Source organism: Thermobia domestica, chromosome 13 (genome assembly GCF_964235325.1).
Source record: "Thermobia domestica chromosome 13, izTheDome1.hap1.1, whole genome shotgun sequence".
NCBI classification, from domain to species: domain Eukaryota; kingdom Metazoa; phylum Arthropoda; class Insecta; order Zygentoma; family Lepismatidae; genus Thermobia; species Thermobia domestica.
This window is the reverse complement of record NC_137466.1, coordinates 114,919,624-114,944,776: the sequence shown is the minus strand read 5'-3', so window position 1 is coordinate 114,944,776 and position 25,153 is coordinate 114,919,624. Positions and strand designations below refer to the sequence as shown.

Below are 25,153 nucleotides of genomic sequence, written 5' to 3'. Positions count from 1 at the left end.
TGTTGAACATACAATGAATATAGTGACAATATATGAAAATTCTGAATGCCAAGCCATAACTAATTGTGATTACTTGCAAAAGTCATAAATATAATACTCTGCTTCAGGACCAGCACGGTCATTGTGTGCTCATATTAAATATGATGAACGCTGGACCCAAGCTCACCCCTTGTATCATCAGACAATTTGCTGTAATAAAAAATACACTTAGCATTGTTGTCATCATAAATGTATGTTTAATTGCCCAATACCGATAGATATTTTTGTAATCGGAATACCATACGGAATACGGAATACCATGCTTTTCTTGCGGGTACTCCATATTGCCCTCCATGCCAGCTTGGAAACGAAAGAGCTGTTAAACTCATTCGAAGGCGTATAGGATAATGGCGCTTATCAAACTACCACTCTGTATATCCAACGTCATAGTAAATAAAGAATTGTTGTTCTATTACATTTCAATAGGAAAATACAGGTTGTAAACCACTTACCTGTAAAAGTATTCCTGAAAAAGAAATCAGATTTTCACGTCTACCAACACAACGAATGTCACAATCACATGGAGACTGACTGTAGAGCATCATGGGGACGTGAGGTAGTAGTTTCTTTCCTCTCCGCTTGGAAGCAACACATCACAGGCGAGCTAATGAGGTATTCCATATTATCCGACTATTCCATAATACACGAACTTCCTCTATTTATATAGATATATGAAAAGATGTGTCACCTTCAGACTTTCAAAAATTTCTCCCGACCTCAGTTTTCAAGATACAAGAACAACATTTTGCGCACCTATTATGAATATAACAATATTTTTTTTAAACATTCAGATCCCTACGTGAACCCAGGCCCGGGCCAGAGGGGCACAAAAATTTCGATTTTTTTCGAAAAATCTCATGCTTTTTTTAAATTTTCTTATTTCTGGTGTATAATACGGACAAGAGAGTGGTACCGTTGGAAAGTATGATCTATTCTGAGAAAAACGAGGTATGAACCACGACCCTACGATAAATAGTAAGGAAGCAGCAGCTGTTTGAGTAAAAGTCTAAAATTTACCTCAAAAATGGAAATCCTAAAAAGGTTAAACGCCGATTTGAAACGGTGCTTTTTATCGAATAAGAAGGCTGTTCCTAATATTGAATTAAAGGCACAACGTAATTTACGACAGAAATTCTTGCTCCTCTTTGGTGACTCTTCCTCAACTGGATTATATTTGGGGGGGGCGAGGACCCCACCTTTAAATATTGGGGGGCCAAAAGTGCCCTGCCCCCCCAAAGTCGGCGCCTATGCTTATGGTGGTTGAGTTTTGGCATAAATGTTTCGTTGGCCTGACGTACTGATGGAATGCCTAGATTCTTGTGCAGTTTTTAATGCAGGTATCTAGAGTGTGTTTTGTAATTATACAAGCAGCATAATTCTGGACTATCTGCAGCTTGTTGAGAAATAAGTCTTTGCTACATGTTGCAATGCAGGATGAATATAAAAGAGCAAAGGTTTAATAAGCATGTTATAAAGATGGGTATTCGTTTTTAAAGTCAGTTGCAATGATCTTAGGAGGCAAGATAATGCTGTCAAACGTTGTGTAGCTGTATCTGTGACTTGTTGAAGGTGCTGAGAAAAGGCGAGTTTCCTATCAATCTAAATGCCTAGGTATCTAGTACTATTGGCTTGACGTAGTTTATGATAACTAAAATGTAGTTGAGTTTGTAGAGGTACACCTTCTTGAGGATGGAATAAGGATTGTCTACTCTGGATTGATATATATTCTTCTTCAATTCTTCGTGCAGTATTCCAATCGGTTTGACTTACGTTGTATCCATAATGTGCTATATTAAAATTTTATACGTGTGCCAAAAATCGAAGTATCATCTGTAAAAGTTGCGATTATGGTATTGATGTTTGTTGGAAGGTTTGCCATACATACGCTGTAGAATGATGGTGAGAAGCAGAATCTCTGTGTAACACAATCTCACGTTAGATTTCTGGCGTACTAGAAAAGTCATTTCTTGAAGAAATGAAGTAACTACCTTGATGTGGTTGGAAAAGAATCCCATTTGATTGAATTTGAAAATCGTATCAGCGTACGATCTCTGATCTCTATAAACTCTGTCTATAATACTTCTCCATATCTAGAAATACGATAACTGAGCTCTGTTGTTGACGGCTTGTGTAACGATCTCAACTATTCGTGTGAGCTGAGCAACTATTGTGAATGATAATCTAAATGCAAATTGATGAGCCGTCGCAGTTCTCTGTCTTGCACAATGTCAAGAAGTTGATGATATAAAACTCATTCTACGGCTTTGCTTCTGAGAGAAAGTAACCTTATCAGCAGAATATTTTGGGGGGAGGAAGTTTTGTTTATCTCCGGTTCTGGGATCATGATGATGATAGTCAGTTTCTGAGGAGAATGGAAGTGATATGTTTGCATGATAGCAATGAATAGTCTATATAGTATTATCGCAAGCTTTCGTAGTACCTTCTTGAGGAAAAATGTTAGGATTTGATCCGGTTCAACAGCTTTGTTTGGGTTAAGGTGGCGAAGAAATTTTGGTTGAGTGTGTCTTATCAAGAAGTGGAGTGCAACGGATAATTAGCAAAGTAGACATGCACTGTTTCTTCCTGCCTGTATTCAAGAGGGGTATTTTCTGCGGTTATTGCTGTGTCTGCTGTATATATGTACTGCTGCTGCGTGCTGCTATCCCAGTCTGATGTTCATATTGAATGGGAAAATCTCGAGGATGACATGAGTATAGGTTGTCCAAGCGCCATTTTATTTGTTCCCACAATGACTTTATCCAAGGTCATATGTGACATTAACACCTCAAGAGATCGTATCATGTGAGGTGTGCTATTATCATATAATAGTGCGATGTTTGTGATCATGAGATTCGAACTGTAGTAGCTTCCAGTTGATTTCCCAGCTTGCGTGTAGCTGAGTTTATTTTTGGGAAAGTTTTTCGTCTTTATAGGCCTACTCAATTTCTTTTGGTAAACTGAAAAAAAGTGTCCGAAGATTGCATGGAGAGTCGTACGTGTCGTCTCTCATTCACTCTTAGCTTTACTGATGAAAAATATTTCAGTCATCCAAGCAGGGGCGGATCCAGAAAGGGCTTCTGGGGGGGGGGAGCGATGGGTCGTAATACTGCTACTTAGAGCTACTTTTAAGAGCTCCAAACTCTGGCATGGGTTTTCTTTATATATAAAATAACCAAGTTTCCTCTTCTAGGGGGCGATCGCCCCGATCACTCCCCCTGCATCCGCTTCTGCATCCAAGACACTGGCATACTTCACCGTTAGGTGTCTTTTTAAAAATTACATAATCTGACAACACGGAAGAGATGATGAATTATTATCCGCATTCACAAAATAACTTTAAAATATTAATACATTTGATGGAAAAACAACATTCAGAGATACTTTTATTTATTGACCTTTCTATTATATTAAAATGTTATTTCAAAATTTTAGAACGTTTGTTGGCAGCTACTTCAATTAAATATGAGTTCATTTGAATAAATATTATACTAGCTAAGCAAACGTAACATTTAAATCCACCAGGATTCCTTTACTGAAGTGCCTGACATCTGATGTATTAAAAGATACCTATCTTCATTTAGCAATATATAAAAGAGTAAAGATATTGCTCACGGATATAACATCAATGTATTGTGTCTCCGGAATCCTTACCGTTTGAAGGATTCTGGAGGAGTGTTGAGACTGTTTGTTAATTTTAGTGAATTGCACATATATACCGTAGTCTATCATTGTCAATGTAGTGCTGGATGAATGTCTGTCCAATTCTTCTCAACAACCATCAATCTTGGGCAATTCTCTTTAACATTATTCTGTTGTTATTTTTTAAAAATTTTATCACATCGTACTATCTTACAAGAGGACGTTTCCGATAGTAGATCATTTCTTGTTTCTTGGTCTCAAGAATAGTTTTCGCCCATCGATCATCATTTATTCTTCCAATATATCTATCAGATCGCCACTTCAATGTATTTCTTTTCATGATAATGTCAATCACTGCTGTCATCTTTCTGATTCATATGTTTGTTCTCCTATATTTGTAAATGATTCCTAACATGTCTCTTCATGCTTCGTTGTGTAGTCTGTAGATAGTTAGCATTCATGTCTTCGTTGCACATGTCAATCGCGCACAATACGAGGACTTTACACTTTAAACACACTGGTATTTTAGATTTCAATATGAATCTTTATGGTATGTTAATTTCATCTTTAATGTTATCATCTATGAATATCTTCTCTCCCATATAGATGTAGGTATCCACTTCTTCGAATTCAGGATTTTTAACTTCAATCCTTGGCTTAAGGAAATCCATAAATTTTCTATATAAAAATCTGCTGTTTGTACCTTCGATTCATGACCCATCCGTACATCATTATCTTAATAATAAATTAGGGCTTGGAATAACACTATACGCATATGTCGCGATCCATAAACGCAGAAAAGTTTTTTTTTTTTTTTTAAATTTTGGGCGCTTATAGGGCTTACTGAACATTAGTTTCAGGTATCTGAATAAAAGACATTTCGAATATTACTAAGTGTTCTAGGCTGTATATTTGCTGCATTTCATTTAAGCACGTTTAGTACATATTAAGATATAGGTCTATATTGTATCATATATATATATATATATATATATATATATATATATATATATATATAGATAGATAGATAGATAGATAGATAGATAGATAGATAGATAGATATATTTATAAAATGCGAATTCGAAAAAAAAAAAAGAAATCATTCAGAAGGAATCAAGATTTCGAATGATATGCCAGACATATGTCAAGAACCATAAATTGGGGAATTTTCCTGGAAAAGGTACTTTTTTAAAGAAAAAATGAATAACGTTCTCAGTTCTAGGACCCTTTCTTGTTTACTTGGTTTTTTCCCAACATTTGTCTAATTACACAAATCGTGTTCGTTGCTCCTCGATTTAGCACAAATCTGGATTGTTCCTCTCCTATTGATGTCCGCTCCTGAAGCCCTCTCTCAATGATGCTTCCCAAATATTCATTGTATAAGACAACAACTTAATCCCTCTATAATTACTGCACTTTTGAATTTCGCCGATCTTCTTGAAAATTTGTATTACTTGTATTATCCTACATCTCTTTTAGTATTTCTTATGTCTAGGTATTCTTTCTTTTTACAAATACCTCTTCTCTCCGATTTAACTAAAAGACCTATCCTCTATCCGCCGAAGCATTTTCATATTTTCGGTATTTCATCCCGACCTCATTATATATTATATACCTAGGTACATATATAAAAGACATTAAATTAGAGAGTACCGGTATGTTGCAAAAATTACAAAGAAAACTATAATAAATTTTCAGAAAATCTTAGAAGAAAATATTGCAGTTTTACAGAAATTGGTTACACTTCAATCAGGGTTATAAGTTTCAATGTGATTAATACGGGAACCCTCTACTAAATGTTCTGTTCTTAAAATTATTACCGAATCATTGCGTCCGTTTGTTCTGCTTCAACTAGATCTTTGATGAGTAGAAAAACAGCCGAACAATTCTTTAATGTGTACGCAATACATACGAGGAGTACATCATTTAATGTAAAGGATTAATATTTAAATAGACTACGATATAACGTTTTACCTCATTGCACTCTGACCAATCAGACCATGGACTAACAACACACTCTCCGGGGCAAGCAACGTGGCACGCATTGATATCTGCAGGTTGGGTCACTGGGTCGCAATATTTATCTTCCACTTCAAAGGGTAACTGGTGAGGTAGAAACTTCATACACCTACCAAGCAATAAAGAGAAGTACTAAATTAGACAAAATTTTGATCTCTAAATTAAATAGATGCAGCCTCAAAAGCAATGACTATTTTATGTAGACACAGTACAATACATAAGGTATTGCCTATCTAATTTTGAATCGATTATAAATAGTATGTGGGGGTCTTCCATTTGAGCTGTATATACGAGGGTATTTCCTAAAGTTTCCAGCCTGAAACTGTAGTGTCACTAGCAAAAGTTGTTTATGACACACGTTGTCGTCACAGTAATGTATAGTTTCAATGCTCCCGTACACACACTGCTGTTGTTGTTAAGACTGCAATGAAAGATTGTGGCTTCGAGAAGGATCAGCATACGCCCTACGGCAAAGATTTAGTAGCACTGGAGCCTTGCTAATAACAATCCTGTGGGCTGAAGCATTGTTATCCAGTAAGCGTGCTCAAGGTACAGCAACCAGGGGCGCCCGAAGAAAATTTTCTAGGAGGGCATCTTCATGGTTGCTATATTACATCTGGTATATCTGGTATTTAGTGTACGTGGTTTGCTATATTAAGTATACATTTTCGCGAGCATGGAGGGACCGTACCCCACTGTGCCCCCACCTTCGCGCGCAAATGACAGCAACTGATTAAACTGATTGCCTCCAAGAATGTAAGGCAGGTGGATAGTTGAAACTGATACATGATTTCTTCCATGGGAGGCACTATGTGCCATAATCAACTTATTACCAGTGTAGCAGTGATATTACAGTGTGAGGCTGGACACTTTTGGAAATACCCTCGTAAATACCAGGGTTAAAAGTGGATCTGAAAAGGTAGGGGGACGCTTGACGTCACGCCGTCCCCCGTGCCTATTTCCCCCCATTGTAATTCTTTTAGAAAGTGGGGGACGCCACAGATATTTTCTGGAAGTAGGGGGATGACGTCCCCGCGTTCCCCCTCACTTTTACCACTGCTCGTACGTATTACGTGTTGGTTATTACGTGATTAATACGTATTCTGTCTAAAACAACGAACATGTTTTCATTGTAAATTTCAAAACAAATTGTTAAATTAACTGAAAAATGATTTCAGATAATATATATTGTATTTCATATATGACTTAGTCCGGATCGATGTATATTTAAATTTTATATAATAAAGTTGGTTAATAAATAAATATCTGAAACCTATACAACCGAATTTGTGTACATCTTTGTTCGTTAATAAAAAACAGTTATTTTCGTTCTAAAACTATGTAAAGTAAGTAGAGAAATATATGCTTTCAATTTAAACATACTGTATGTACTGAAATCTTGTTCGTCACTAGAAACCGGATATATAGGTATTAAAAGCAGGAAAAGAAAGGCAGGCAAATAGTCTAAACTCTGGAAGTAAAATCCGGTTCATTATTAAAAAACATATGTTTAGATACTAAAAATATGGAAAGTAGGCAACTAAATAAACACTTTTAATTTAAACATAGAAGCTAAAATCTTGTCCATTATTACAGCCCGGATGTTGTAGCACTAAAGCATGAAAACTAGGCAGAAAAAATTGAAATTTTAATTTTAAAAAATAAGTACCAAAATCTAACTTTGAAATAATGAAAGTAAGCATTAAATGAGAAACGAGAACAGTGATTAGCTCATGAATACTACTCAAAGAATCTACAAGCATATCTGGTTGTACAGTATGCTGTACAGTATGCAGTAGTGTCCCAGTGTCCCTTACCGTACAAAGTATATAGAAAAGGTTTTTCTTTTCAAAGAAACGTGAGATTTCTTCCACATAAATCATTTACATCACTTCGTGTTAGAAAGAAGTAAGTAAGAAGTAAGTGATTGTTCCTCCCTTTTCCGTATATGTATATTCATGGAGTTACTTTCCTTTATTGCACTGAAAACCCTTTAAAAACAATCCTTTCTAAAGGAAAAATCAATTTGATTTGGTACTTCTAGCAGAAGCAAGATATTTTCTATTCCAATGAGCACCACCCTGAACTTCTTTCTGAGTGGAATATGTCATAATGAAAGGAATTTTTGTGCTGTAATCTTGTGAATTATATATATATAAGTACGAGTTTCATGCAGTTATGTTGTAAAGAAAATATAAATCACAAAAGTATCAATACCGATAACATAATATGGCCTATTGTCAAATATTTGTCCCGGATTAGGTCAACTCACCGTCTTGAAAAGAAATATACTTGTAAGAACAGTGTTACCAATCCAATCAAAAATTATGTTCGTTAAAACTACCTTCCAATTCTTAAATTAGAACATTTCCGAGTTGTAATGAAGTAAAAATATTTGTCATTCTTCTTCAAAAGATAATTCTATTAGAAACATTAAATCCGTCATTTTTATGGGGTGTATGGTTTATAAGCATAGTTTATAAATCAAATTTTGTATGTTGTTGGGATATTTTGATTCAATTATTAATTATTATCTATGTTAAGCCAAACGTAATTTGTGCTTTTCTAATAAATGTTACGTATTAGCAGGGACGTATACAACAATTATTTCGGTGGGTTTAAAGATTTTCGGGGTAAGGCAAATTCAAATATGAGTATATAATTATTATACCAAAATTTGTGAAATTACTTCTAAAATTGGTTCTTGTTTAGATGAAAGGGACCAAAAATAGGTTAAAAAAAAAATAGTTTTACAGGAAAAATGAGTTGACGTAAGGGTAACATAATTGATTTGTATATCATTTAAGAATAGAATAGACAATACATTTTGTAGAAATGAGAAATGTAAAGTACTGGATAATATGTACTTACCGAAATGCAAAATATGCACTTACCGAAAGTACATATGAGAGAATATAAATACAATGATGCAAGTAGTTAACCCTAATCTAACTTAACCTAATATTAACGGAAATTAGCGAAATTGTAAACTTCTTCGAAAAAAAAAAGTGTCGTTCCTTCAACTAAACATTGGCAATTGAATTAGGTAATTTACGGAAAAGTCGGTTCGTACGTTTCTGCGTAATAGGTCGGTGAATGAAATGTCTGCTTTTCAAGGCGCCATTCCCTTTTCTCTTCTTTGCTAAATTTTGCTAGCAAAGTCTCCTAGGTTATGGATATTTCCTACATTCTACGGGAATTAACTCTACAACGAATTGTAGCATTCACTGAGATAAGTGCACTAGTGCAGAGACGGTTGCGAAGTGCGAATGGATCTTGTGGCACGTACAATGCACCCAAGGAACTATCAGAAATTGCTACTTGAGTAACAACGGGGTACTCTACAGGTACTCGAGAAGTGGTCATTCTACACCCAGATCAGGTACAATAAAACATAAATTTGATTTAGAATATGTTCATACGATGTCGAGCTGTATCACAATTATGTTCGCTAAGAGATTTTAATACTGCACAAGAATAATACCACCCTGAGATTCCCACTAACAGTCATTTACTACAGTCGATTAACTATTAAAAAGTTATAGGCAGTTTTCATCAGTCTATTTTAAAAAAATAGCACGAATGACAGTTTCTGTAAGTGATATTTGACATTAATGAGTCAAAGTATTGACGTTGGATAACGTAAGGTAGTAATTGACTCTTTTTTCTCGGTTAGTCGATTAGTAGGTTTGATCTTGATTAAAACACACAAATGTGGTTAGGTTAAGTACTACATAGACATGACCAAGTTATATACCAACTTTTATTAGTCGTAAATGTATCAAAACTCCAACTTAAATGAAATACTCTTGTCAATAATACAACATTATTTATTACTTTTATATCATTTTTACGCAAGGAAAAGGAAAAATTGTATATTTTTAATTATGTAAAGAGATCATATTTCCACGTTTTGATGAGTCGTGCTATGTAAAAATAAATTACATATTTTTCATGAATAAAATAAGTGGTGACTTCCTTTGTGGCTCTTACAGTGTTGTAAAGACTACAATAGCATTACTTACAGTGAGTAGATTCCACGCACGTACGGAGGAATTTATTTCGGGAGGAGTTCAAATGGTATTAAGAGAACCAGATTTCAATATAAGGATAAATTATATTAACATTTGTAAAAATCACTCCTAAAATTAGAGTAAATTTACAGAATAGGTAGTTGGGATTTGGGAGAGATCCAGATTACCAGGATTCACTTCCCTGAATACATCCCTGCTGCTAAAAAAAAAAAAAAGCGCGTTACGAATACATTAACTACCATATGAGTTGAATTTTACTACTATCCCAGAACTTTGTAAAACAAGAATAACTCTCATGTATATTTGAATTTTACATTTTTGTGGTGCGCAGAAGACTTACGCTGTGACATTTAAATAATCTGATGGGTGCACTATTGTCAATAGGTTTCTCTTCTTCACAAAATAGCTAAATGATGCTCAAAATCTGACTAAACTGGCATCTAAAATTACAGCTAAATTTATGGCCAAGATGTTTTAACAATATACTAGACAAAATATTTTATACGTGTAGTTTTACTACACATTTAAAACATACTGTAGTATCCCAAATAAAATACTTTCACTCTTAGCTCACGCTTAATGTATTTACAGTTCGTTTTGCTTATAACCCGATCTCTGCAGTAATATTGGATACAAGTCGGTGGAACTATTGATCGAGGACAACGTTGAAAATACACAGTCTTCGCTCAAAATTTTTGTTCGCAAATTTTTTATACGTTGAAATTAGCTATGAGAACGATAAACTTCAATAATTTCAATTTGCTTGCGATAATTCTAGTGAGTGAGAATAACAAATAAGATGCGTAGTGTAAGTGGGTTCTTGTGTAATAATGTCAGTACTTTACAAGCAGAGAAATTAGCAAAACCAGCAGATCATAATTCAATCCGTTGCTATTTATAGTTTTAGAGGACTTTTGATTTGAAACATCTCAATTGCCGATAACCACAAATGGCTAAAAATTTGCAATTTCGAATGCAAAGTTGGCGAAATTTATAGCTGATATCTAAACTACATTTTTACTGGCTAAATACTATGTGATAATGGCTAGATTTAGCCATAAATGGCTTAATTAGCAACAATTGTTGGGTGGGTCTCTAGTAAACCCTAGTAATTGAACAACTCACATACATACAACAATTTTTTTAAAAAAGTTTTTCATTAAAGTAGAAAAGTAGAAGTTCTTAACCTATTTTTGCGATAATACGTTGTGGCGCTCAGGAAAACATTTTTTCCTGGTCTGGTAATCAATTTGATACTAGAAAGAAGCAAAGAAACAAATCATTTATGTTATATGCTAGTATTTACTCAATTCACATAGAATGTTGATGTTGATTCTATTAAGGTTTCACAATTTCACGGTAACATCACTTTGATATTGTTTTACATACAATTCGTAAATAATTACTGTTAATAAGAATACAATATTTTAATTATCATGTCATTTAGTACCTGACATGACGATACTGGTCCCCTGTTCCGCAACCCTTTTGTTCGTCGACGTGAATCAATTGACAATCCATCCATCCGGACGTTACCCATTCGAACTGATTGCAAGGTGTATCACAAACTTTGTACTCCACTTGAGCAAAACAAGGGCGGCCGCCATTTAAAGCAGGTCGAATCATCTAGAAACACAAAACACATCTTATAGTTACAACTGCATTTTACAAATAGATTTTTCTCATACAATAAGTATACAGTATATAACAAAATAATATGTACTAGCTGAACCTGTGCTCTCTAGATAGCGCATCAGTCACATATAAGCATGAATCTTCTTGTCATTCCTCACATCTGTACATGTCCCTTTATAGACACAAGTGAAAGACGTCTTGATAAAAATCAGCAAGGGGTACCATAAAGGGGAGATTTTTTCCACTATTTTTTCAATATCTCGCACCGTTTGCAAGATTGAGTCTACTTCCGAGTTAGAGTTTCGAATTCATATAGGATCAGTATTTACTTTCTTCTTGCATGCAGTATATAATAACCAAATACATTACATACACAATTAATTATAATGTCAGTGATATATGGTATTCATTGGGCAAAACACTTCAAACAATAAAGATTCATCTTAGCCTGGAGAAGTGGTTATCCTTCGTTTCTCATTATCATTTGACTAATAAACAAACGCCTAACAGATATGCAACCCCTGTATACAACCATGTTACGTTGGAATGTATAACTCAAATGATATTATGTTTTTTTAAAAAAAAATCAACACTTTCAGCGTACCCCTGAAAGTGTAATAAGGAAATAACAGCCACGTTTTTTAAAAATTCAATTAAAACTGAAGAATCTACACAAAATTTGGAATCAACCAGCGAAAACGGCACGTTTCTAGCACTTGTGTTTTCTGAGATCTTATTGTCAAAAGGATTGGAGACAAACATATAAACTTTTCTTTGGAGACAAACATAAATCTAGCAATTTAACATATAGATAGGGTTATATAGTCCAGTAAAATAATAAATAAAACCAAAAATGATGAAGGGAAGGGTATGCCGTTTATTAAAAGGTACTATTCCAAAAGAGTTTGTCTCGTTCTCCTTACTGGGTCTACATGCTAAGGCAGAAAAGCTTAATGGAATGCTCTAAAACCTGAGAAAATGTATAAAGATAATACAAGATCAAAGAGACATGTAGACTCTTTTTGCTTTCAATAAGTGCATAATAAGAGTGGCCACACATTGACCAGAGAACAGGACATCTGCGTCGGTTACAACACTCTAAGGTACGCAAGAAATCCTCGTGCTATATACTCAATCTAGCATGTGCAAGACGAAGACCTCTCCAACGATACGATTTGAGCCACACGGTAAATTTACACCGACTTTTCTCTTTGTATCCTCTTCTAATCGCTCTATTTCGGCTTTACTCTTCTACTTCTGGTCATTTGTGCGGTCGGCCTAAGTGGCAATAGCAGGGGAAGTGGTAGCTGGCTACTTGTAAAGACCAATATTATCATACATTTGGCCTAACTTTTTACAGTTCCTACACGCGGTTGAGAAACAAATGACGGAGCATTGCATTCCACTCAGCATTACTTGCTGCTCTTCTTCGCAAAACTCCGATTGCGTATATTTGAGTGACGAATGATTTCCAAAGGTAGTTGATCCTGTTTCGGTCATCAAAGATGATTTACTGAAGATATATTGGACGAAAATCTATATTTTCTGACTGTTAGACTTCACGGGCAGAGTCATTTTTAGCGTCATATTAAAAGTTTGACTAACGCGTGATGCTAATTTCGTATTAAACCTTAGCGTAGTTGGCAACTATTTATATCGAAAAAGCCCAGCTACGACTTTTGTGCAAGGGATTAAAAGAAATCTAGAGAGGAGATAATTACCCTCACGGACCTTAATTTCTCCTAATGTGTTTGGACAACCCTGCGGAAAAGTCGTCGCTTTTTCGATATAAATCATGACATTATTTTTAAAATATGTTTCTAAATACGAAGTTAGTATCATGCGTTAGTCAAACTCTTAATACAACGCTAAAAAAGAACTTTTGCATAGAGCCCTACAAATATATTTCACTTCTTGACAAAATACTTAGTTAGCCTCCTACAAGGTCATCCTGTTAAAACACTATTATCTAAACCAATGAATTATATTTCTAAATGTTGGGAAGATTGTCATTAGTTAATAACCAACCAATTAAATAATGTGCTGTAGTTTATTATGAAATTTTAATGCTTAGATGGAATGCCCGCGTGAAACTAATCTGGAAAACTTAGCCATATGACTAAAAATGCTTTCACTTCAGGAGAATAAGCCGATTTACATATACTAGACTAGCCTATGCTTGTGCAAGTGTTTTAAAGCAATTAGAATTCCAAAAATCTCTCTTCTTCAATAACATAGCAAGAGCGCTTTGAAGAAAGCGCGGTCTTAGACGCTAGAGGCAAATCGAGTTAATACTGCGTACTCTATTATTATTATTATTATTATTATTATTATTATTATTATTATTATTATTATTATTATTTAATTTCCTCTTTTCTAAATGTGTAATTTCATTCCCATCCAAAAAAGGGCGGGCCGTAGAAGGTAACGCTTTCTCTGGGGCCATGAACATTCATTGATTGATAGTTTCATTGGGGGATGTGTATCAGGATTTATTTATTTATTCATATATTTATCTGGTTAGGCATACAGAAGAAGGTGTCCTGAACATGGCGTGTAATTTATATGAAGAAATTAAGTGCAGGTAACAGAACACAAGGATATATGATGTTAGTTGTAACAAGGGTGTTAATCTTCTGCTCTGAGTGGGTTCATTGATGAAATTATGTGCAATGGATGTATGGATGGTGATAATATACGAGAACGGGGATTATAGTGAGTGGTGGCCTGATCATGTTCATGGATAGCAAGATGGTGATCTAACGGTGAATATGCGTAACGTGGTAGAGCTGGAGTCTGGTCAAACAGGAGTTGTAAGAGTTTATGGAGAATCGGATACACGTCTGCAATACTGCGTTGAATGTAACGAGAGGGAAGACGCTACAAATGTGGTAAGAGTGATGGTATAGATATGCGATGGTAGATCTCTTGTGTTGGTGTCCGTGGTGGTAAGGAATAAGCAATGTGTAAGATATGGCGTTCCAGAACTTGTAATTTATCATAAAACTTCTGTGGAGTCGATAACCAGGCGACACGTTCATGCGTAAGGGCAGGACGAACAAAAACTTTATATGTATAAAGAATGAGTTTGGTGTTAAGATCCCAGTTAGTTTTTTTAAAACTCCGTAACAAGTTGATCCGACGACGAATATTTGCTTGTAAATTAGAGAGCTGGGCGTTCGAAAATAACACCAAGGTACTTCTCGCTCTTTTATAATGGTAGAGGAGAACTTAACTATGTAAGATGTAAACTTTCTGGATTTCGTGTTAAGCAGTACTTATTTCGTTTAAGTCCAAATAACGTAATTTGTGTTTTAGATTAACTTAATTTGTTTCCATTTGAGTCAGCAACTGACGAGTTTATCAATTGCTGGTTGCATTTATTCGATCCACTGAAGAAGAAAGTGAAACATGCTGCATTACCAGCAAAATGAAGCTCATAAATTGGCGCTTCTGATATTGGCGTATATAGTTATGGTGGCAAAACAGAACCTTGAGGAACTCCGGTCAGTAGGATAAAGTGATAAGATTGTGCCTGCTTTATTTGTATGAAGGCGGAGTGATTATGAAGAAATTTGGCTATAATTAGAACGTACGATAATGGTAGAATGCAGAGTAATTTGAAGAGAAGTCCTTGGTGCCAGACTATGCCAAATGCGCGCTCAATATCGAAGGAAATAAGGACAGATGGCAGCCATTTATTGAAATGATCAATAAGGTAGCTTGATAATTTTAACAGCTGGTAAATAGTGCTAAATGAAACGATAAAGCTGACAAATTGAACATCTTATAATTACTTACTTCTCTCGTTCTGTTTTGAATTCCAGGTCCACAGGTGGCACTGCATTCACTCCACGTGGTCCACTCGCTTAGAAGGCAGTCACTGGGACATGGAATCATACACGGCTCCTCCTCCAATCCAGTTCCAGAACATAAGCTGGGAAATGGAAAAAATGAAAATGTGCAAGTGGACATACGGCATAAACTACAGGGTTCTCCTAAAGTCCCTAAAGTCTCCCTTAAAGTTCCTAAAATGTTGACACAGAGTCTGTTTTAACTATTACGTCAGTTACTGAAACTCTGACAGGTGGCAATGGTGGTGTGATGACTTAAAATCTTACTCCGTGCAGCCATCGAACCATGCGCCCAAGGCAGTTAAGCAAAACTATGTATAGAGTTTAACTGTGACACGCAATGTTTCGATAGTTAAAAATTCTTTTCGCTCAAAATGGAATAACCTTTATGAATTGGCGTAGTAACCTTGCGAAATTCTGTTTTGGCCATTGAAGAAATTTAACACAAATGAATGAGAAAGTTATATTTAGTATTAATACCATTGAATGTTGAAATTGTTCGCAAGTACGTTTGGGAATTTTGGAAGTGTTTGTTAACTATTTATGTGCTAGTGAGGGTCACGTTAGCCATTTGCTCAAAAGTTAAGGGTGAGTCAAAAATTTAATAAAGGGTCTTGCTATCCTAACCTATTTGGCATATGTTATTTAAAAATGATAGACATTCCATTCCAATGATTGTTTTCTCGCCTAGTTTATGGTAATTGAACCAGTCTTATGGTCTTTTGCATTCCCTTTGATCTTTGAATAAAGAAAAAAATGAATCAACCTTGCTTTGTAATTTACTTTAGTATTGGAACCTTGACTGGTAGTGTCATACAATGCTTGCCTCATGTCAAAGAATGTTGAAAGAAAAAAAGAAAAATTGTATTATAGCAAGGTTATGAACGAACATTTAACAGTCTTAAGACTTGTAAAGTAGAAATCAACTTTCCTCTGTTATTGTTACATATACATTCAGTTGAAATAAATAGCTTTGTTACCCAAATTCCCATTAGATTTGATTACATAAATAACTGTAGACTAGAATCCCGTCCTTTTATTTATTTATTTATTTATTTATTTATTGTGTTTTGAAAATAATTTCTTAGCAGAGCAATCCTAGACTGCTACACTCGCTATGTGATCGTGTACTGCTGTGGAACTTGACGAATGGTCCTTATTTTATGATTATTATAAAGGGAGAAGGAAAGTTGATCAGTCCTCAGATGTAGCAAGACAGCAGTTCAGGTTGAACGCATAAAGAAATGTGAACAACTTTTTTTTTCAAGTTTGAGGACTGCTTTTCATGTCAGAAATCACTGGCGGTCTACTTATCTCAATACAGACCTGTGGTATTCAATTATTCTAAACCCGAGGGCCATAAACGTGAAAGGCAGCGACTGAAAATAGTTTCTGCTTTTCCCCCTTTTCATTCCACCCTTTCCCGCACACAATAACAAGAATGTGTATTCAAGAATCTTATACCGATTGACGTAGACAATGTATTCTCTTACAAGAAATAACTACAGTTCAAATATATGCATTTTGCAAATAACGCATACAAAAATGCGTTGTATTGAAGAACGGAATAGAACTGTCAGTTGATTATATATATTAATCAATACTATAGTAAAATACTAATAAAAACGTGAAGCTTGATGTCAGTGAAGCCTCTTCTCCCCCCCCCCTCACAACTTCTGAAAAGACGCTGTTCTTCGAGAAATTTGTATTGAAATTACGTAAGAATATTGATAGTATCGTCAGTCTATAGTGGCTATTGACTAGGTGAGTGTCGATCAGGTGACAAGTCCAGGATAAAAAAGAATAACTTTCCTCTTTAGTTGATCATCAGGAGCTTCATTTAAGGAAACGTCAACAATAATATATAACTCAGGGGGGAATTTTGCCCTTAAATGACGCTTCTGATGATCAACTAAAGAGGAATGTTATTCTTCTTTATGATAAGTCTACATCAGAACCATCCTACACAAGCTACACTTCATAATGTCCACCGGGTTGTCCTGGCGCATCAAGTCTACAGCTCTGATCTTTACACATGCAATTGTATCCGTTTGGGAATTTTAGGGAAACCGAAGGGAATTCACTTTCGATAGCACAAAAAAGTGAGGGAGAAGATTCAGAATTATCTAAACACTCACAACCTAAAAATTCTTCAACAGAGTGATTCGTTGCTCGGTATCACAACAAGAAAATTGTGCTCTTAATGGTGTACGTAGAGCAGCGATATGGGTCAGGACCCACTAGTTGATTGATCCTAAGACAATGTTTGCTGCATAGTAAGGTAGCTGCATTAGACTAAACTCTTATTACAGTTAACTCAGGGTAGTTTCGGGTGTGATTAAGGAATGAATGTTATAGAATTTTGGAAAAGACTTGAAGTAGCTTATCTCAATCTCCATGGTATGTTCATCTAAGACAAGAACATGTTTCGATTACGAGTGAAACTCAATTTAAGAGTCAGAAAAACATTTTGACATATTTTCAAGTTTACGTTTTAACTGCTATTGAGCACATGGTATCCGACTTAAGTAAAAATGGGAGAAGTCCTCTTCTTTTCGTGCGTATCTAGATCAGGGCGCAAAATTTCTGGTCGCCAGATCGCCATTGGCGACTAGAAATTTAGAGCTTGTGACCAGTGTTCAGTAGGAATGGTTTGTGTCTAAACACACAGAGCTGAACAGTTTCTGTTTTAAATTAAAATAATTAAAAAAAACTGCATTTTAAGTATTTGCAACCAGATTTATACAGTGAAAAAGTGGAACTTGTCTTAGCAGAATGAGCAGCATATAATCTTTTGTTTTCTTCAATGACGTTGAATCAAACACTGAAAAAAAAATTATAGTGAAAACTTCATTACGAGATTCCTAAATTTGTTTCTAATTGTCACATTTTGTGCAGTTTTACTTCTGAGAACTGCTTCATGTGAGAGAGGCTTTAGCAGTCTCAACAGAGTTAAGACTGCCCACAGGAAGGCACTGAAGACCGACACACTGGATGATTTACTGACAATTTCCATCAATGACCCTTCACTTAAGAACTTTGATCCGAAAACTGCAATTTACAATTGGTACTTCAGTGCAGAGAGAGAGTATTACACAAACGTGAGGTCTTAAGGTAAGATATTTTTTAACATGTGTATGAATCTAATTGTTTGGTTTTGAAATTTTATGCCCTGATGTAATCTCTTCCTTTGTCAAACCAATGGCCGTGTGTGTGTGTCGGGGGAGGTCTCATAATTTGACGTGAGAGATACTGGTGACCATCAATTCTGGACTAGCGAGTTGCGTCTGACTGAAATTTTGCGCCCTGATCTAGATGTTAGGTTTTATCATATGGTTAATAAGTGGAAATTACTTTCTAGTATAACAAAGAAATTTCAATATATTTCTGGATCCCTCGAGGTTTTACATGTTTCAATCTGGGTCCCAAACTTTAAAAAGTTGTCAAACACCACTGTAGAGCACTGACTTTCCTTTTACGGTTTGAACTAAGCATTAACTGAAATACTATATATTCTGAATAGCCTGGACATATACAGAAATGTATTTCGGAAGTGTCCAAAGCTTTTGCGAGAGGGAGTCCAAATTTAATGAGGACAAACTAAATTAAAATTTGTGAAATCACCCTTAAAATTAGGCTAAATTTACAATTAGGTTCGGCTTTCGGGGGATGTCCGAATCCCCAAGACCCACCTACTTACGTCCCTGTTGAGATCAAATAAAATGAATATTTTTTTATTTTACCTGGGCTCCACCATATTCCCTTCTTTGTCGTAGCAGCCTTTCCTTCTGTATCGACGTCCGACTCCACATGTAGTTGATGTAGGTCTCCCATTGGCTGTGAAATCAGGCGTCGCTTCATTTGGATCCAGAATACAGTCCGACCATTCGCCCTCAGCCTTGGCAACATACATTCCACACGGACAAGATTTGCTTTCAACGAGAGGGAACTCAGACGGGTTGTTACATTCTCTTCGAGAAATTGATAGTCCTGAGAAATAGACAGAAAAAGTGAGTCTCAAACTACGACATTAACAATTGCACGTTCACAATTTCAATAGTAATCAATTATTTTTGTATTTTACATTCTTTATATGTTTCCCACATATAACAGACGGAGTTGTTTCTTGTAACTTCTAGCTTACAGTAATTTTACATAGTTCTCCATTTGCAAAATAAGTAATTCCAATAGGTTTTATTAATTACAATAAACTAATAATTATAAATTAATAAATTATAACAGTATGTGTAGTGAACCCAGAAGATGATGATAGTGTAAAATGGACGACCTCTCTGATTTTCAAAAAGAGCAAATTGTTGGCTTTCCGTTATGTGGTGTAAGAGTGTAAAAAAAATAGCAACTGTGTCTCGAGGGACAATGTCCAAAGTATTGACGGTTTACAAAACTCATTGGAAAACCATATCAGCGAAGACGAACAGTGGCAGAACAGTCGGAAGAAAACTGACAAGTCTTCTAGAGAATTAAGAGCCTGACTTACTAAAAATAATACAAAACTTACCGTTTTTCTTTTGCTTGGTTTTCGTAAGTGAAAGGAGATAATGAAATGCAACTTACCATAATCATAGATAATGTTATTCTACAACAGAAAATGTGAACCTGAAAAATTGTCAGTGTTGCTATCCATAGAAATTGCAGTGTTACCAGAATAACAATTCCTCCAAAGTCTGAGTTAAGGCAGCACTAGAGAAACGAACTCACCTGCGTTTGATCACGTATTATGTTGTTTTCATATCCTGGGAACTATTTTTTAAATAACATCATTATTTAATTTTAATAGCTGTTATTTAAAAAGTATTCACAAGATACCAAAACAATATGATAATATACAGTTGAGTTCGTTCCTCTAGTCGCTGCCTTCATTTAGATTTTTGGGGAAATGTTATTCTGCCAACATTGTAATTTCTATGGATGGCAACATTGAAAATTCTTTAGGTTCATATTTTCTGTTGTAGAATAACATTATCTATGATTGTGACACGTTGCATTTCATTATCTCCTTTCACTTATGAATAAACAAGCAAAAGAAAAATGGTAAATTTTGTTATTTTTAGTATGTCTGACTCTTGAAGTGAATTCTCAATCAGAACCATCGTGTGACTGCAATGCAAGCGACGGAAAAACTACAGCAACACCTCTCAAAGCCTAGATTGGAAATCACAGTCAACTGCGAGCTGCATGACAGATGACATGGGCTTACGGTGTTGGATTGCAGGGCGAAACTGCTGATACGGGACCATCATGCTTTGACACGACGGCAACGGTCTTCAAACATGCAACATGAATCACTGATTAATGGAAACATGTGATATGCTCGGACGAGTCAGAGTTCACCTTATTTCAAACCACGGGTCGTGTTTATTTGTGCTGGACGGCCAAAGAAGCATCTAATCCGCAGTGATTTAGCCCAGTTGTGAAACTTGACAGTGACACTGTGATGCTGTTAGGCCGCAATATTCTGATTTTTAGTGGATCTTTTGTTGATCCTTACCAGTTTCGCCACTGCCGCGGGATTATGTCTCTACTTTAGAAAACGGTGCGCATCATATCGTCCAGGTATTGGTTCCCGGCAATGACATCATATAAAGAGAAATATGCATAATATGTTACTTAACAATGTATATTATCATATACAGTCCATAAATAAATAAAATAAACAAAATATTCCAGCAGAATAAAATCTATCGACTACCTCAGATTGGCAACGATACACTTAGTAGCTTGGTGCGAATGAAATGTCCGTACCAAGTGTGTTATTTTTAAATAAATAAGATTAAACTACAATACATGGCTATTCAAAATAATCGCCATCTACAACACTCAACCTTGTCATCGCTCAGCCAACGACCGGATTTGAAAGTGCGAAGGAAATGTGGAGGCCGCGATGCGAATTTCTCAACCGCACATCCCATCCTACGATCATCAGGAAGGCCATTCCCTTCCAAGAAGTGATTGAGATGCCGGGAGAGATGGCAGTCGGTGGTTGAGACATTAAGGGAATACGGGCATGAGGAAGAGATTTATATTGCAACGTATATGAAGAGTCTGTAACATCCCTTGAGCTACACCTGTGGAAGTATTGTCGTGAAACATAAGGAACCATACCTTTTGAACCTTTTTATTGGTTGATTATGGGCAAACTTGTGATGTATTTCATGGAGTTCAGCTTTAACAATTCGCAGTCATGGTTTTGTCTCGACAAAGAAAGACATGCTGAATTAATCTTACCTAGATCACCACATCAGCAACATCTTCTAAGAGGCTTTGATCGAAACCCTATCATTGTCCTTATTACTTCTATCGTAGCAGATCCATTTCTCATCAAAGATGACAATCCGATGCAAAATCTTTTCTTGGTTATTTCCTACACTCTCAGAGAACTGTATACTTCCAGACGGCAATTCTGTTTTGTCGTTGTCAACATGTGGCAATGCATATTGCCGCTAAAGAACTGGTATGGTGTAAGCCTAACTCGTCTACAATATCACGAATAGTTTTAAAAGAGTTCGCTTCCACAGTGTTCCTAGGGAACTCTTCCAACGACGATGCAGGGCGGTGCTCACGGAGTTTTTTTTTTTTTTTTTTTTTTTGCAATATATGTCACCGAAACGAAATTTGACAAACGAGCGGAAAATGGTGTATTCATTCGCCATTCCTGGGCCAAATGTACTGTTACTGTATTTTTTTGCGGCTTGGTGTGCAAAATGTCCCAATTTGATTTTGTAACAAAGAAATATCACAATTGTCTTTCTCTATGGTATAATTTGTTGAGTTGATTTTGAGATTAACGTCTCTTTCAGCAGAGAGGCTATGTGAGACGGGACTTACTGATTAACGTGGAATTCAAACTACATGAGCTCCCGCAGGGAATCGAGCCCGGGTCTCTCAGCTAAACGCGCGTACGCTAACTGTTTAGCCACGAAGGAGCTCTTGGCGCACTTTCATACGACCCTGTTCAACAACGCCATGCCTCCTGGCTGTCTGGTCATCCCAGCCTATTTCCTGGACATGTACAGAGCTTCTGACGTTAGACGCGTGATCTTAGTCCATCCCTTGGGTTGTGTTATTAAAGTGGGTCTCCTACCAGACGTCAAAGCGGAGGTTTCATTTACACTAACCTGTTACTTTTCGTTGGCCATAAAAATTCATTTTTCTCGAAATCAAACAATTATTTTCTTCAGCTAATGATATATCAATTGTGCAATATTAATTTATTTTTCTGCAAAATTATTGTAAAGCAAACATTAAACCTTAATGGTTAATCGTAATTTTACATTATAGCTTATTAATCACAATGTTTACTTTCGTCTTTCAAGCGTAATAAAAAGCTTGATTACTGTATAAATTAGATCAATTTCATCGGGGTATATTTAGTACAAGGGGTCCAGAAGGACGTACAAAACACAAAATTTACAGGAGAAATGAGAATGCAAGTGCTTAGACGTAACATAACGTAACCAAATCTAACCTAACCTAACATAAACTAACGTAAGCTAACCTCAACTAAGCTAAACTAACCTAATATTAGTAGAAATAAACGAAATTCTATCATTTTTTTGGAAAATTATGCGGGACTCCTACACTAATATAACATAAACTAAACTAACCTAACGCAACCTAAACTAACCAATTTTACCCTAAACTAACCAAATGTAAACAGAAATTACCAAAATTGTAACATTTTTGAGAGAAAAGAGCTGGGCCCCTTCTGCTAAACATAGGCCACTTCGTCTTAACAAGTGGCTTTGTTACCGTAGAATAGAAACATTTTTGGTGTGTTGTAAGAGAATTTTTTCAATTTTCGGTGTATTACTTTTACGATTTTCTCGAAATTTACTCATGAGAATTTATACTCATAGAATTTAATTTTGTTCAGAGAAATGGGATCTATCGAATAACATATGTCTCGTCTTTGTACTTTTTTTTTCTTTTCGTTAAATCCTAATAATATTGTTGAAATTTTATCTCGTATCAGGTGTCACTGATATCAAAGTTAAAACGAAACATTTGCGTTTACCTACGCAGAAAAAAGTATAATATAGCGTTACAAAATCTAATAACATTCAAATATTAGTTTATTAGCAAAGTTTACGTACTAATCTGTGCTTCCGAAACTTTTCCGTAGGGCAGCTAAAACACAAACACTCCCAAAAAGGTAGTTAGTAAATTTTATAAAATGGTGCTATACGTATCATAGAGTGAAAATCATAACTTCATAATGATCATGGGTGACCTTTCGCGTCCGTTATAATAAGCATACATATGCTATTGTATGATGTAATTTGTAAATCGAAGGTACTTTAAGGTGGATCACCACCCGGAAGTCAGTACATATTTTAGCTCATTCCCTTAACTATTGCACAATGAAACGTTACGAACTATTGTACTATATAAATATTGCACTATAAGATAGAGTATTGTTTCAGCTACAGCACAAGACAGTGATTCATTTGGTTGGGTCTCTTAATATCGAAAAATGTAACAAATAAAAGAAAATATTTGTTTCGTTTTACAACGAGAACACAAGATGGCACTTGCTGTAGATCTTACAAGAAGTTCTCCGTTTCATGAAATGTTTATTTGTGTGCGTAAAGTATTTTAGAGTAAAAATCTTATCACGAAATAGACCGTTTTGCGTGTTATGCTTCATATTTTATTTAAATATTAATTTACATTTAAGGAAATAGATTTTGAGACTAAACTTGCGCAGAACGTCATAATGGGTTGTTGCCAAATTTGTACGTTTACTGTAGTAGTCACAATAAGGAAATTCCTGGATTATAGCGTTGCAGTTCGAGAAGAAAAGTCGCGGTAAGAATCGAAAAATAATTTCTCCAGTAAATATCTAAGCAGAATTCTCTGATTACTTCCTTTATTATCTACCATCAGTGAACAGTCGACACTATCTGGCAATGCCGCACTATTCAAGCAGCGTTTAGCATATCACCGAGAACACCTAGTGATCTACCTTAATCTGTCCTTGACGCTAATTCCTAATACTTCACAATCAGGTTAATAGTTGTCGCTAGAGCCGTTCTATTTCAACTGTGCTCCTTCTGGCGCTGCTGTCGATGTCTGTTTTCCCGTACCTCCCGGGGCGCGGTGGCTCAGTGGTAGAGCGTTCACCTCTGGTGCTTGGGATCCCTGGTTCGATCCCAGCTCGCGTCGTGTGGACTTTCTGGTGGACAAACACCGTGCTCGTGGGATTTCTTGGGGTTCTCCCGTTTCTTCCCACGTTCTTCATTCCACCATTTCATTCATTTCTCATCATCACCGTCTCCTTTAGCCTAACCGGCATAACCGTGGGACGTAAAACTCAAAGATTTCATTTCATGTTTTTCCCGTACCTCCCTCGAAAGAGAAGGGACAAGTTGTTGTGGCCGAAATCTTTCAATTGTTAGATGCGGAAGCGTTGCCAGAATGAATTATTTCAGGGACTTCGCTGTCCTCTGTCTTGTTAGCCATTTTAACGGGGAAACCGATTCAAGTGTGACACGAAATTGTGGACGAGTTTATGGCCAAACGAAGTGTTTTCGTGTACAATTACACCCATTAGAGGGAAAAACCCTCGATCTCAACCGTTCCGGAGATATAGAGGAATAAGGGGACGGTTGGTGCTCCGATGTTTTCCGAATTCTCGGCTATGTTGCGAGTGAATATGTTTGAAAACTGCATTGAAACGTTAAGAAAGATGCAGGAGGGTGGAATAAAAGTGGTGTTGAATGTTGAGGTAAGTGGCGTAGCTTTTACCCGGAGCCGGAAAAAGAAGGAACTTAAGGAATAACAAACGCCATTGACACGAAGAATAAACTTGTATGCTATTACTTACTAATATATCATGTCGTTAATTCGTATAAAATGAAAAAGGGTGATATAAAAATGTATTAATAAACATTGCCAAAGGAACAGAGACGT

The 25,153-nt window shown here is 35.9% G+C and overlaps 1 protein-coding gene across 2 annotated transcripts in view; it reads right to left on the bottom strand.

The window, feature by feature from the left end:
* Window positions 1–25,153, bottom strand: part of LOC145668440 (thrombospondin type-1 domain-containing protein 7B-like) — a 1,268,628-nt gene that overhangs the window by 317,299 nt on the left and 926,176 nt on the right. For both annotated transcript variants that reach the window (XM_081736305.1, XM_081736304.1), the window contains exons 17-20: window positions 18,964–19,210; window positions 15,168–15,303; window positions 11,182–11,357; window positions 5,653–5,806 (exon numbers count right to left, since the gene is read on the bottom strand). In XM_081736305.1, the coding sequence (XP_081592431.1) occupies window positions 5,653–5,806; window positions 11,182–11,357; window positions 15,168–15,303; window positions 18,964–19,210 (713 nt within the window). The remainder of the gene's footprint in view (window positions 1–5,652; window positions 5,807–11,181; window positions 11,358–15,167; window positions 15,304–18,963; window positions 19,211–25,153) is intronic.